Source organism: Zootermopsis nevadensis, unplaced genomic scaffold (assembly GCF_977971745.1).
Source record: "Zootermopsis nevadensis isolate Lab colony 2312 unplaced genomic scaffold, Znev_1.0 Znev_ptg000021l, whole genome shotgun sequence".
NCBI classification, from domain to species: domain Eukaryota; kingdom Metazoa; phylum Arthropoda; class Insecta; order Blattodea; family Termopsidae; genus Zootermopsis; species Zootermopsis nevadensis.
In genome coordinates this window covers 8070406-8084326 of record NW_028259153.1, presented here as the reverse complement: position 1 = coordinate 8084326, position 13921 = coordinate 8070406, and the positions used below count along the sequence as shown (strand labels likewise).

At 39.5% G+C, this 13921-nt stretch overlaps 1 protein-coding gene and 1 long non-coding RNA gene across 2 annotated transcripts in view; one reads left to right on the top strand and one right to left on the bottom strand.

Annotated features, from left to right (window-relative positions):
• The window catches only part of LOC110834568 (uncharacterized), a 260749-nt gene that overhangs the window by 119102 nt on the left and 127726 nt on the right, over positions 1-13921 (bottom strand). The window contains exon 3 of the long non-coding RNA XR_015536042.1: positions 10464-10627. This is a non-coding gene — a long non-coding RNA (uncharacterized LOC110834568). The remainder of the gene's footprint in view (positions 1-10463; positions 10628-13921) is intronic.
• The window catches only part of LOC110834382 (chitin synthase chs-2-like), a 32162-nt gene that overhangs the window by 8883 nt on the left and 9358 nt on the right, over positions 1-13921 (top strand). The window contains exons 6-17 of the mRNA XM_022073485.2: positions 184-371; positions 1499-1643; positions 2211-2413; positions 3281-3469; positions 5242-5503; positions 6072-6334; positions 7086-7296; positions 8095-8295; positions 8702-8928; positions 10479-10646; positions 11436-11741; positions 12700-12947. Coding sequence (XP_021929177.2) covers positions 184-371; positions 1499-1643; positions 2211-2413; positions 3281-3469; positions 5242-5503; positions 6072-6334; positions 7086-7296; positions 8095-8295; positions 8702-8928; positions 10479-10646; positions 11436-11741; positions 12700-12947 — 2611 coding nt within the window. The remainder of the gene's footprint in view (positions 1-183; positions 372-1498; positions 1644-2210; positions 2414-3280; positions 3470-5241; positions 5504-6071; positions 6335-7085; positions 7297-8094; positions 8296-8701; positions 8929-10478; positions 10647-11435; positions 11742-12699; positions 12948-13921) is intronic.

Here is a 13921-nt window from a genome sequence, read left to right as displayed (position 1 = left end):
ATTTAGTCGTAGTAATAACTTATTAGCTTCGAGTTCTGATCGATTAAGTCCAGCAGAAAGAGCCCCGATTTATATTTCGATAGAAGGCTTGATGGGCTATGGGCCTATTCGGCCCGCGATGTTAAATAAATACACAAACCTACTGTTCAGTAACTCTATTAACTGACTCTCGCTTCCCCTCAGAAATGGTAAAGTTCCTCAAGAGACTGAAAGACACACGGCACTACACATTCTTGTTCATATCGATATGGAAGATGATCTGCGTGTTACTCACATTGCTGGTAGTCACTTACATCGAGCACGGCTCCGTTCAAAACCTATTCGATTTGTTCGAACCAAGTTTCTCAGCACGCAACATACCCATCAAAGAAGTAAGTGCAATGCCACCAAAACCAATCATTTTACGGAGTTTATAAAATAAACACTTGATGCTGAGGCAATGTCTAAAAAGTATTTGAGGTTCTCACGGCGGTGAACACAAAGATGGCTGTCTTCTGGGTTGTAGCGTCGTGTAGTTTGGTAGAAGTTACCAATGTTTCTTCCTCCATCATTAGGCCTTATCAGGGCAGCAAGTACCTCATAAACGCTGATAAACTTCTAACAGATTACACGGCACTACAATCCAGAAGATAGCCATCTTCATTAATTAAAGTTCTCACGGCTAGTACGAAGATCGCTGTCTTCTGGGTTGTAGCGGCTTGTAGTCTGGTAGAAATGTACTGACCTCGAGAGGTCCTTGCTGCCTCCATCATCAGGCCGAGATGATTGTAACCAATAACCGTCGCGTTTGATTTGGCTTTATAAAACATTTTTTTCTAATTCCATTGGTTATGGCCTTGGTCTTCTGCTTTGGTAAAAGTAAAGTAAAGTTTGTCCCACTATACGCCATGTAGGAGTTTGGGGTGAGAGGAGGTATAGCTCCTCTCTTCCTTGACCTCGGCACTAGATGGGGGTGAGTGGTCAGCATCACGCCCCGGCCGGCTTTACCCCCGGGAAAGGACCCCGGTACCCATTGTAGAGGAGGCTGGGTGGGCCCCAAAGCCGGTCTGGACGCAGAGGCTAGAGGAAAAATCCTCTGCCCCCGTCGGGGATCGAACCCCGGCCGTCCAGCCCGTAGCTAGTCACTATACCGACTGAGCTATCCCGGCTCATCTTCTGCTTTGGTAAGACGATAAATTACAAATGTTTCCAAACAAATTTCTCAGGAAAATAGGCGATGACCAATTCTGGATATTACACCGACACTAATTATGGAGTCGATAAGTTTTTGCGAAACGTTATAATCATCTAGAAGACTACACAACGCTCAGGAAGTCTAATCGCGGGGTTAAATTTTAATTGTTTCACTTTCCGTTATAATAACGGAACGTCAGTTGGCGAGTGAGTTAGTAATTGACTATTGATTTAATTTTCTACAACGCCGGTCAAACTTAATCTAAAAATGTAATAGCAAGGTACACCCGTGACAATGTGAACACTGAGACGAATCTATTGGCAGGTTTCGGCATTCAACGACACCAGTATCCCCGACGATATAGACGCTAAAGAGGTGGACGTGTACCGGTTTGAGGATGCAGCGTATTCCACAGCTCTGTGGATACTTCTCATACACACGTTGGCCTCATACATCTGCTACATATCGGGTATGTACATATATTATACTGATTTTACTTTTTCGTAATAAATGCTTATAACCGAATCGCATGGAAACTAAACTTTTTTTTTATTTAAGTCGAACTATCGTTTAACAGAGTTGTTTACCTGCGTTAGGTAAATAGAGCAAAGTTAATGCCCATGTATTTATGATCCAACTCAACAAATTACAAGAGACTCATTTTCATCTTCTTTCCTCATTCTTTTCCTTGTTCTTCTTCTCTTTCTGACTCTGCCCCCGAACAACTTTTCCTCGCCCTTAAGAAAACATTCCTCAGTCATTCCAGGGAAGTCAGATTCCAAAAATATACTGTCATATGCCAATATGTTTCAAGTAACGATGAGACAAAATGGACGTGAAATTTGAATCACGCAGAACATTTAGAAGGGGAAATAACACAGACAAGAAAACCCAGAAGCACGTTTTCACAAGCAGCTAAACATCGGGTAAAATAAATATACTTTAACACGAGTTTAATGAAACAATATATTGAGAAATGTACGACCACTCCCGGCACAACGCTTACAACACAAAGATCAGTGAATATCTCTTCCAGGGAAATTCGCATGCCGGATACTGATACAGAGTATGGGTTACGCGTTGCCAGTCAACATTACGGTTCCTGTGGTCATCTCCTTGCTGATCACTGTCTGCGGCCTGAGGAACGGTGACCCCTGCTACTTCAGAGGTACTATCCCAGACTACTTGTTCTTCGAGTCCCCGCCCTACTACCTCCTGGAGGACTACCTCTCCACACAGGTGCGAGAACGTTTCAATACAGATATTTCATATTTCTCGATGTACCGTCTCAAATTTAATTTAACTATCATCAGAGCTGATTGATCGATGGATTTATTGTTCATTTTTTGTTAAATAATGCTGATTCAACTGCAGAGGTTATCATCACGAATCCTCTCTTTTAAGATATAATTCTAGAGCAGGATTTGAGGTACTCACGACGTAGAGTACGAAGATGGCTGTCTTCTGGCATCCATCTTCACAATCCTAAAGTTAGCTCTGAGATTGAAGAAGTGGAAAAACCAGTCAAGATAACCCTGCAGTGAAGTAAACTATTAAGATCATATTAAGCTCAAATATTATTTATTGTTATAAATTTTGGAAAATGTTATTTTATCTATTACAGCAGAGTCCGAATTATCCGACCTGCCGTTTCGGAACGCTCAATTTTATTAACAGTCAACTCAAATGTCTGATGCTTACTGGAACCACCATAACAACTCAGAAGTTAAAACGTTTTACTCTGTCTCTTAAGATGCTTATTAAAATTATTTCCAACTTTATTATTTTCAAAAAACAATATGACAAAATAAATCTGGTTTTAAAGGGCTTAAATGTTGTTTCCCGGGGTCGATATATGAAATGTGACAAACTATATTTATGAGATTTGGTTTTTCACGGGGTTCAAAAGTTCCAATGTTTTCGACTATGTTGGATTTGAAGATGACGGCAATAGGGTCCTAGAAAAGTTAGTAACCACGTACAAGTCTACTAGACGTCATAACCCACACTGCAATTCCAAATTTCTTTAGTAGAATGCCCTCGGTCACATTTCAAAAGTGGTTGCTTTGCGTCACGTGTTTCTGATGTTGTTTAATGATGTCCCAGCACGCTTGGATATGGCTACTGTGGCTCCTGTCCCAGACGTGGATCACACTTCACATCTGGTCACCGAAAGTGGACCGCCTCATGTCCACAGATATACTGTTTACGATGCCTATGTATGAGTCGCTGTTTCTGGACCAATCCCTGGCGCTCAACAGACGACATGATGAAGGAAACGAAGTATTGACACAGGTAATATTAAACACTTGTTTCTCCTTATGTTTGAGCAGCAGAGTGCTAAACAGAGCATTTCTGTCTAAGAGTGATCCAGAATTAGGAGGACAGGGAAAATTTCACAAGGAGGTGATCGAATTGAAAAGACGTGGACGGCTCACGACTAAGCATCGGAAATAAAATAAATTCATACAAAGTAAAATACTTCTTAGACGGAACATATTAAAACGGATATTAAACAAATAGAATGTGAACAGAATTTAACTCGCTCAGCATTTTACCTACTATGTTAAAATACCAAAGATTGTGCTTATTTGAGAACATAGTTTTGAACACAAAATTGGACCTACGAGAGGGGAAGTAACAGAACGAGAAAAATCAAATCGGCAAGAAGATTCAATTGCGTGTAAGTTTCGTCAGATATCAAATCAATGGGAGTGAGACGGACGTGGAGGTTGAGAAAGGCGCCAAATTCAATAAATTTCAAACGAATAATGTTAAAAGGAATCTCGTACATAATATGGGAAGGGTTAAAGGCTCAAATAATTATTTTTTTAAAACATTCATGAATCTAATTTTAAGGAACATAGATAAAAGTGTTTGAAGTTTATCTGTAGTTAAATTTACCCATTTCTTAGAAATAAGAACAAGCAATTTGGTATAATATAAAAACGAAATATTGTGAAGAATTGGGGAAATTACAGAAAGAAATTCGTGACAGTTCTATAGGATTAGTTAAATTACGGATTTATACTTGGTAAAGGTTTGCAAGAAACTAGCGTAGTCCGCGCAGTGGCAGAATCGTGAGAATTCAGCCTCTACCTAAGTAAAAATCACAACCTATATGTTCGGTGTTAATGCTGACAAGACTGTAACCTTAGCTAATGTTCGATGTTTAATGTTGGCAAGACTGTAACCTTAGCTAATGTTCTAAGTTTAATGTTGGCGAGACTGCTACCTTAGATAATGTACGATGTTTAATGTTGGCAAGATTGTAACCCTAGCTAATGTTCGATGTTTAATGTTGGCGAGACTGCAACCTTAGCTAATGTACGATGTTTAATGTTATCGAGACTGTAACCTTAGCTAATGTTCGGTGTTTAATGTTAATGAACTGTATTCTTGGCTTTCTTATGCCTTGTGCCTTCGTCGAGGAAAGGTTGCTGCAAGTTCTGTACTAGTTTGAAGTTTATTTAATAAAGAAATAGTCCACTGTATTGGGACATAATCCCATACAAGGAACACCATAATCACAACAAAGATCAACTAGATGATAAATGTTAGGAAAATAATCTCTATTTGTACTGAAAATAATATGAGATTCATAAATACAAAATGCAGCGGTCACTCATTGTTAAAGCAGGTGGGGCACTTGAACTTAGAAAGTTTATTTATTGATAAGAATTGGGCTAGTTAAATGCCTGGTCAAATATCAGGCTTTGGTGTTTGTAATTTGGAACCAGTGATTAATTCTTATGTTACCAATTCTCTATAATTGCCTAGATTACGTAGAGTCGCGTAACAGAGTGACTGTGTTTAATTCACCTGAAAGGATTTAGAAGGCTGTGGCCTAGAATATTTTAGATTTAATTCTTGCATCCGTATGGAAGGTTTAAGAAAATCGCGAAAAATATTCGAACAGCTGTGATCTGAGCAGAAATTCATAACCGAAACCTCCCGAAAATAATGAAGGTGTACTAACACGTCAACAAAAAAGTATGGTTACAGATATCTGGTTGATCCTTTATTGGCTCTCATGACAGTCTCGTGTGTTTCAATGTCATTGTCAGGAACTGGAAATCGTTGGCCACGAAGAAGAATTTGCAATGGAGCACAAGCTTCATCAGGACATGATGGACCCAAAGGCAGATATAGTGCGGCAATCTGATCACATCAGGAGGGTCTACGCATGCGCAACCATGTGGCACGAGACGCCGGACGAGATGATGCAGATGCTAAAGTCCATCCTCAGGATGGACGTGGACCAGTCGGCTCGTCGACTCGCTCAAACGTATATGGACATTGTGGACCCCGACTACTATGAATTTGAAAGTGAGTTTAGCTGGTCAGAATTCCACCCTGACAATCTATCTAAAGTTTAGACATTGACATACCACAAGCACAGCAAATTATATATACTAATTGGATCTCAGAAATATTAAGTAACCGGAGATTACTTATCTTATAACCTTTCATATCGTGTGGATATTTGTGTGAAATCTCATGGACCATCTTCCATTCTAAGCTATTTATTCGTTTCAGTCCTCGTGATTCAATTAATCATGTCAGTTCATATACTTGGTTCACACCATTGCACTATTTAAAATCACACAACGTTATAATTTCTAAAATTACAATTCAGTAAAGTAGTAATATATGAGTTTAAGTAATATCAACCGATTACGTCGCTGTCAGGAAATAGGACACGCTGGTAGCTACTTGTTCAGAAAAATGACTCATTGGGAGTCCAACCTATCAGCAAGGCAGTTCGATGCTATTGAAACCATTATTGTATTTCAAAGTGTAATATGTGAACAAGCTGGATGCCACTTTTGTGAATTTATCCTGCTAATTTTACCTAAGTTTCAAACATACTATTATTATGTAACAATTCTTCCAGCCCACATTTTCTTCGATGACGCATTTGAAATAAGTGAAGAGAATGATGACGAAGTAGTTGTGAACAGATTCGTCAAGGATCTCATGGTGACGATAGACCAGGCAGCCACCGAGGTTCATAGTACCGAGTATCAGCTGAAGCCGCCGAAGAAGTTCCCCACTCCGTATGGAGGGCGGCTGGTATGGACACTGCCTGGCAAGACCAAGATGATCGCGCATCTCAAGGACAAGGAAAAGATCAGACACAAGAAACGATGGAGTCAGGTAAGGCACATTACCGTCCTTGCTCAAGGTTTCCATTGCTCCATAGTGACTGATTAACAGCTGGACAGCCGAGGTTCTAGTCCCGGCAGAGGCAGACATTTCTCTCTTTGTCACCGCGTAGACTCTACGGCGCAGCCCATGGCTGCGATAAACCATACATCACCCATCTGAGGGCATAGCAGACTCTACAATGAGTGGTCTGTTGTCTCTAAGACCCATAATTTATTATGAATTTATTATAATAGCCGTCAAGGTCACAGTAGAATCGTACAACGTTGCAACACGAACTGTGAGTCCTAGGATAGTGATGACAGCTCATAACTCGCAGCGTGGCAAAGCTAGCAACGCTGTATTGTTGATTTACAGCCACGCAGTAAGGAGAGGGGTATTAAATACTTGCTTGCAGTTACAAAAGAAAATAATGTACCGCAACTTTAATGACTAGATACATGAACAAAATATGCATTAAAAAATATGGAATAGTTTTAAAAATAAAAAATAAAACCTGAAGATGATGCTGAGACATCGAAACATGTTGTTATATATAGCGCAAACTGTAACATCGAGGAACGATGAATAGCGCGAAATATTTATATCAATTTTAATTTTTAACATCAATATTAAAATAGTTTGTGTATGGACTTGAAGAATAAATATATGTATGAATTGAAAACACAAACATGACGCATCTAAACTATAAACAAAATACAGGTCATCAATGTGAAAGTTTACACCTGACTTGTTATTGCAGGTGATGTACATGTATTACCTCCTGGGACACCGCCTCATGGAGCTGCCCATCCCCGTGAAACGCAAAGAAGTGATAGCGAAAAACACGTTCATCCTCGCTCTAGACGGAGACATCGACTTTAAACCAGAGGCAGTGCATCTGCTGATTGACCTCATGAAGAAGGACGACAAACTAGGAGCGGCTTGTGGACGAATCCATCCCGTCGGGAATGGTAGGCAGTCTCAGCAAATTTTCCTCACGACGTACATAAGACGTCTTCGTTCCTCAAATCCTTTCCTCATACCCCTAAGCTTCTAGACATCAATCTTAAACCATGAAAATCCATTTATATCGTTTCTAGCACAACAAACTAACTATTCTTCTGTTGCCAATTCCTGTTATCATCTCATTATAAAATATTAATTTGTATTATTAAAACAAATTAAATGTGGGCAATATTATGCTCCCCGTTTTCAACCTTCGCACATGGGGCCCCATCGCCTACTAAATCTGTATTCGGCCCCACTCTCTTTATGACAGCGTACCTGGTTTGCTGGTCTAACTAACTAACTAACTAGATGGCTACCGAACCCGAAGGTTCATCACCGAATTAACCAAAAATCTCCTCCGGACCCTGTCCTGGGCCAACAAAATCCAGTCTCCTTCAAATCCTATCTCCCATAGAGGGGGTTGGGCGTAAGGTTAACAATCTGTCACCGTAAAAAAAGCATTGTTAAGAACACATTAACTAAGCCTCGGATCAGGACGGACTCTTTGGCACGACCATGGCAATTGAAAAAGGATATGAGATTTGGTTTACTGGTCTAGTGCCAAAAATGTCTTGAAACACAAACTTGTGTATTCGATTCTTGAAATTATAAGCTTACCATTATCAGTAATGTTTTGTGTAGCCTGTCCTTGTAACATTAACATTATTATAAACTGATTGGTGGCAAATGCTTCGTGTATTAAAAATTATACGTATACACTAATACATATATAAAATTCGCCTGTAATTATATTTCTGTAGGTCCTATGGTGTGGTATCAGATGTTCGAGTACGCTGTTGGCCATTGGCTGCAGAAAGCTACAGAGCACGTGATTGGCTGTGTACTGTGTAGCCCGGGTTGCTTCTCCTTGTTCCGTGGGGTGGCTCTTATGGACGATGCTGTCATGAAGAAGTACACTTCTTTATCAAGCGAAGCTATACACTACGTACAGTATGATCAGGGTGAGACAATTGAATGCTTCTCATGACTTTGAGTCAGAATGGTCTTTCAAACTTTACAAAATCTGTTCACGGAAATTATTACTTTATTATTCGGCCGGAGCGAGAATCTGTCTACTCAGCTCCATCTAAAGCTGATTAGACGTAACGTGTGGCCCTATATAAAATATTCCGATACTTAAGATTTGAAACACGTGATTTACAACTTCTTCTTCTTATTCTTCTTCTTCTTCTTCTTTGCCAATTAACCAACTTTTCCTGCGGCCTGAACTTATGGCACATTCCATATATATATTGGACACTGTCCGTTGTGTGAGATATATTTGGCATCCCTCTTCGTGTACCTCAAATGTAGGTCAGATACTGGACACTGTCAGACATAACACTAGACACGAGGCCTGTATTACAGGTGAGGACCGATGGCTGTGCACGCTGTTACTACAGCGAGGGTACCGGGTTGAGTACTCGGCTGCCAGCGACGCCTACACGCACTGCCCGGAGAGTTTCGACGAGTTCTACAACCAGAGGCGACGGTGGGTCCCTTCCACCATGGCCAATATCATGGACCTGCTAATGGACTACAAACGAACCGTTGCAATCAACGACAACATATCGTTTTTCTATATTTTGTATCAGGTACGTCGCTAGTAAGGCGGTTCTAGAGAAATATTTTTTGAAAATGAAAAATCCTTACTAGAAAATCTTTCTTGCAAGACAAGAAAAGAACTTTTACGAAAATAACTCCATTGTGAAGATTTATATTTGAGAAATAACAGTCGTTTAGCTAGTGATGAAATTTCCCTCCTGTTATGGAACTCGAAGATACATTGCCATGGTGACAAGAGCATGCCATTGATCCACATCATTAGTTGAATTCAGTGAAATATTATTCAGTTCAGAAACAACTGACGTTTATCTACTTTTCACCTTACTAACTGTCTGATAATAAGACAGTTTACGCCACTAATAAAACAGCCTCCCGTACAAAAGACGCAATCCTGAGCCAGTTCCATCCACCCCCACCCACCATCCTAATTACATTAGATCAACCTCAACTGTCAGAAGACAAATCTCACCTAAATAATATTTAAAAGACAGTTTTTACCTCAAAGAAAACACAACTCGTCACTATTACAGAGATAAATTCGTTAGCGTTGTTTAAAATAATAATCGCTGTTCGGTCTGAGAATCATACAAAATCCATAAATAAACTCAGTATCAAAAGTGCAGGTATACTGCATTTGGTTGCGAGATATAGAAGTGGAGGGACATCCTATGCGCCCTATGGCACGGAGCACACAGACAATTTCCTTTCTTTGGGTCCTAAAGGGTTACAAATAAGTTACTGAAGTACAGTAAAACCCCTCAAGTTGACACCCCTATATCCCGGACACCCCTCTGTATTGGACACTTGGGCATAATTGGAACTGGCGAATATTCTATGATTTTACATGTCCACAATACCCTATATCTTGAACACCGTTTTATCCTGAATCTTGAACATCCCTTTTGTTGTAAGTTGGACAGGTTCTTGCACTTAGCTCAATACTTTTCAGGAAAATGTTTACAGTTATTTTGTTGTCTCTAATTTCTGACTGAGGAATGCCTTCTATCTGGAGGATTAGCTTATGGTGGAGGTTGGGAGACATTGAACCCATCATTCGAATGCAGTGAACGTGTTTAGTTATTCTTCTGTTGAACCCTTCACTGGACTACAGTATTGCAGATACAATTTTAACTCCATCAGTACCATGCTTCCATTTTAGTTCAAACTACGTTAACAGAAATGGGAACATTTATGGAATTAACTTTAGAAAATTTCATTGAGGTTGGAGTGTAATGAGCAATGCATGGGAGTGGGTTTTAAAAGATTATTATTATTGTTGTTGTTATCAATTCTTAATTCAAGTAAGCCTACAGTAGTTAGTTCATGTAAGTAAATAGATTACATTGCCATTACACCACAATCTGAAAGGATGATTTTTCCCTTTATCTTGGACACCTCTGTAAGTTGGACACATTTTTATGGAACTGTAAGTGTCCAACTTAGAGAGGTTTTACTGTAGATCTATTATTTAGCCACAACCATCAGTAAATTTTGAGAAAACAAGTATAAAACGTAACTTTAACAACTAAAAGGCTAAAAGCGTTTTGGTATCAGAAGTACTCACTGTAATCTCCTGCAGGTCTTGATGATGGGGGGTTCCATTCTGGGACCAGGCAACATCTTCCTGATGTTGGTCGGAGCCTTCGTGGCAGCATTCAAAATCGATAATTGGACCAGTTTCATGCTCAACATTGTGCCCATCCTCATTTATATGTTCGTCTGCTTCTTCTGCAAATCCAACATACAGGTACGTCAATATACGTTAATGAATAATGTTTAGTTCTGGCCATCTTTACTGACATGATTGCTATCGATACTTATAACTCCGCACTAATTAGCAGATCAAAAACGTGTCCCGTTTTCATGAAATCCAAAATGCCATCGACGTATCTACAAAAACCCGCGTTATCACTATTTGGATTAAAATCCAATCCTAAAGTTTACACGCTATTTTATCAGACGTTCCAAAGTAAAAGTCCCATCTATTCACAGACATCCGAAGCAATTTCTACCCTTAAGGTTTATCGACCCATGTTCTGTATGACTCTCGTTTCTGCCATGCGTGCTACGTAGCCCACTCAGTTCATCCTGCTGCATTTAATCATTATATTCAAAGATTTAAAAAATCAATGTGCAAAGTGCAATACGCGACGTTTAAAGCACGTAACGACTTGTAGGACCCAAAAAAGTCGATCGCTGATTGGACTCACGGTCGATAAATAGATCTAAGTTCTACTTCTTTATGTTCTGATGTCTTTTGAACTCAGAGGCCTTGTGACGTGACCATCACCTTTCCAAGGAGTTTTTATCATATATCTAAAACATTCAGTGTTAATTCAGAGTTACTTTTTGGACCGGGCGAAGAAACTTAATTCGTTATATATGCATAAGAATAACAATGAAAATTAATATTTACATATGTGTCAGTAATAAGAATCAATCCCACGTATATAAAATAACGAGAAATTGATGTGCATAAAACCTGTTGCAATAACTCAGAGATTCTACGTGTATCTTCTTGTTCGCTTGTCTTCAGCTGTTGGCTGCGAAGATCATCAGCGCCATCTACGGTCTGGTGATGATGGCTGTGTTAGTGGGCATAATGCTGCAGATTGACGAGGACGGTCCCTTAGCCCCTTCCTCTTTGTTCTTCTTCGTTGTCGCGGGAGAAATGATCATAGCAGCCTTCCTCCACCCTCAAGAGTTCATCTGCCTGCCTGCTGGAGTTGTATATTACGTCACAGTACCTTCCATGTACTTGTTGCTCATAGTGTACTCCATCTTCAACCTCAATGTTGTCAGTTGGGGTACGAGAGAAACTGTCACTAAGAAGTCGAAAATGGTGAGGAATATTTTCTGAGTTTGGTCAGAAATGAAGACTGACCTACGAAATTCCTTACATCTCTTTAGCATACAGAATATTGTAATTGTCATGTCGTTTATGACAGGCAGTAGTTAAGCTCGTTCCTTTTATAGAGGGAACGTTTAAGTTCAGGGTTGAGCAACTATATAAATAAATGCGTGTAGAATAAGAATGTAAACGTAATAATTGAAATCATTCAAGAACTTATGTTCAAGAAAGCCTCATAATATTATTAACTGTACAGGATTATACAGCGTTATAGTCAAATATCTAGTATAGGAAATGCACACACCTACACTTCTGAATTAAGTGACTTTACAGGATCGAGTTCTTGACAAAGTAACTGAATAAAAATATACTCCCTCCCAATCTCACGTTTCAATAGGAAATTTACATATATCAACACGTAACAATAATCCGCGGCTGGGCCCTATCCTTGGGTAGTCAAGATTAATACACAATTTCACAATTTATTTATCTAACTGTATGATTGAATTAAAAGTTATCTTCATTCCCACACCTAGAAACTCCAAGAGGTCACTTCCCCTTAGATTTTCTGACAACAATTTTGTACACATTTCTCTTTTTCTTTTCGAATATTCCTCATTGATTTTGGTCATCCTAATAATGTTTATGAGGATTACAAATTACAAAGATTCTCATTAAGTAATTTTCTTGTTCTTCCCCTGTATTAGGTCAAACGTTTTCGTCAGTACGCTATTCTTAAGTACCCTAAATCTTCATTCAACCTTTTGTGCGAAAGAAAACAAGAGATTGACGCTCATATAAAATGAAAAGCAAAGTTTATTGTTGTTGTTGTTATTAGGATCATCATCATCATCATCGTTTCCGTCATTATCATCAATAATAAAGTGTTCGGTCACCTGTCGGTATTAAATACTGGAGAGTCAATGATGAGCTCGCAATCCACTTTTAGGAAATGGAACGAGAAAAGAAAGCCGCAGAAGAGGAGAAGAAGAAGGCAAAGAAGAAGTCGTTTTGGGGCTTCCTGAGACCAGACCAGAGTAATAAGGATGACGAAGAGGGTTCCTTTGAATTCTCAATGGCCGGACTTTTCAAATGCATGTGCTGTACTCATCCAAAAGGCGCAGAAGAGAAAGTACAGCTCTTGCGCATTGCAGACTCGTTGGAGAAAGTTAACAGGCGATTGGACAACATCGAGAGGTGAGTAGCCTGATAGCTGTTAGGCAGCAAGAGGAGCCTCAGGAAGTTAACACGATCCAATAAACATACGATAAGTAAGAAATTATTGTTTAAAATGGCAGAGCTCAACAATTACTTTTCATCTCCAAGTTCAATAAATCAATTTTCTTTGATTTTCGTATTGGTAAATTGGACTAAATAGATGAGTCAGATGAATTTAACTTTCGTCCTTATCACCCCTAGTTCAAGTGAACCTCAACCCTAAACTTATTCTCGAAAACTGAAAAAGGCAATGAAACTGACAAAAGACATAACATTTATTTTTTTGTAAGATTTGAGGTTTTCACAGCGGTGAGTATGAAGATTTCCGTCTTCTGGGTTGTTGCGCTGTGTAGTCTGGTCGATGTTTACCAACGTTTCAGAGGTCATACTGCCTCCGTCATCAGGGCGATGAGTATGAAGATTTCTGTCTTCTGGGTTGTTGCGCCGTGTAGTCTGATCGATGTTTACCAACGTTTCAGAGGTCATACTGCCTCCATCATCAGGGCGATGAGTATGAAGATTTCTGTCTTCTGGGTTGTTGCACTGTGTAGTCTGGTCGATGTTTACCAACGTTTCAGAGGTATACTGCCTCCGTCATCAGGGCGACAACAACCCAGAAGACAGAAATCTTCATTTATTTTTTATTTATACCGTTTTCTGGTATTTTGTTCTGGCAACAAAGCAGGAAAAAATAATATATGCCTATGTGCAATGTTTTTATCGAAACCGTTCATTATGTTTACAAGCAAAAAAAGTGTGTTTTTAATTCCATGTAGCAGTCTTTCTGGAGAAGTTAATAATCACCTAACCTCTTATGGAACCGGTGGCTTCGATATGGCGCTCACAAGATGCCGCCACTGGACCATAGTCACGGCTCTAATGATGAACCAAATTGCATCCAGAGTTGTCTCATTATTACCCTTTTATCTATCCTCTACACCTAGGTGAACAGC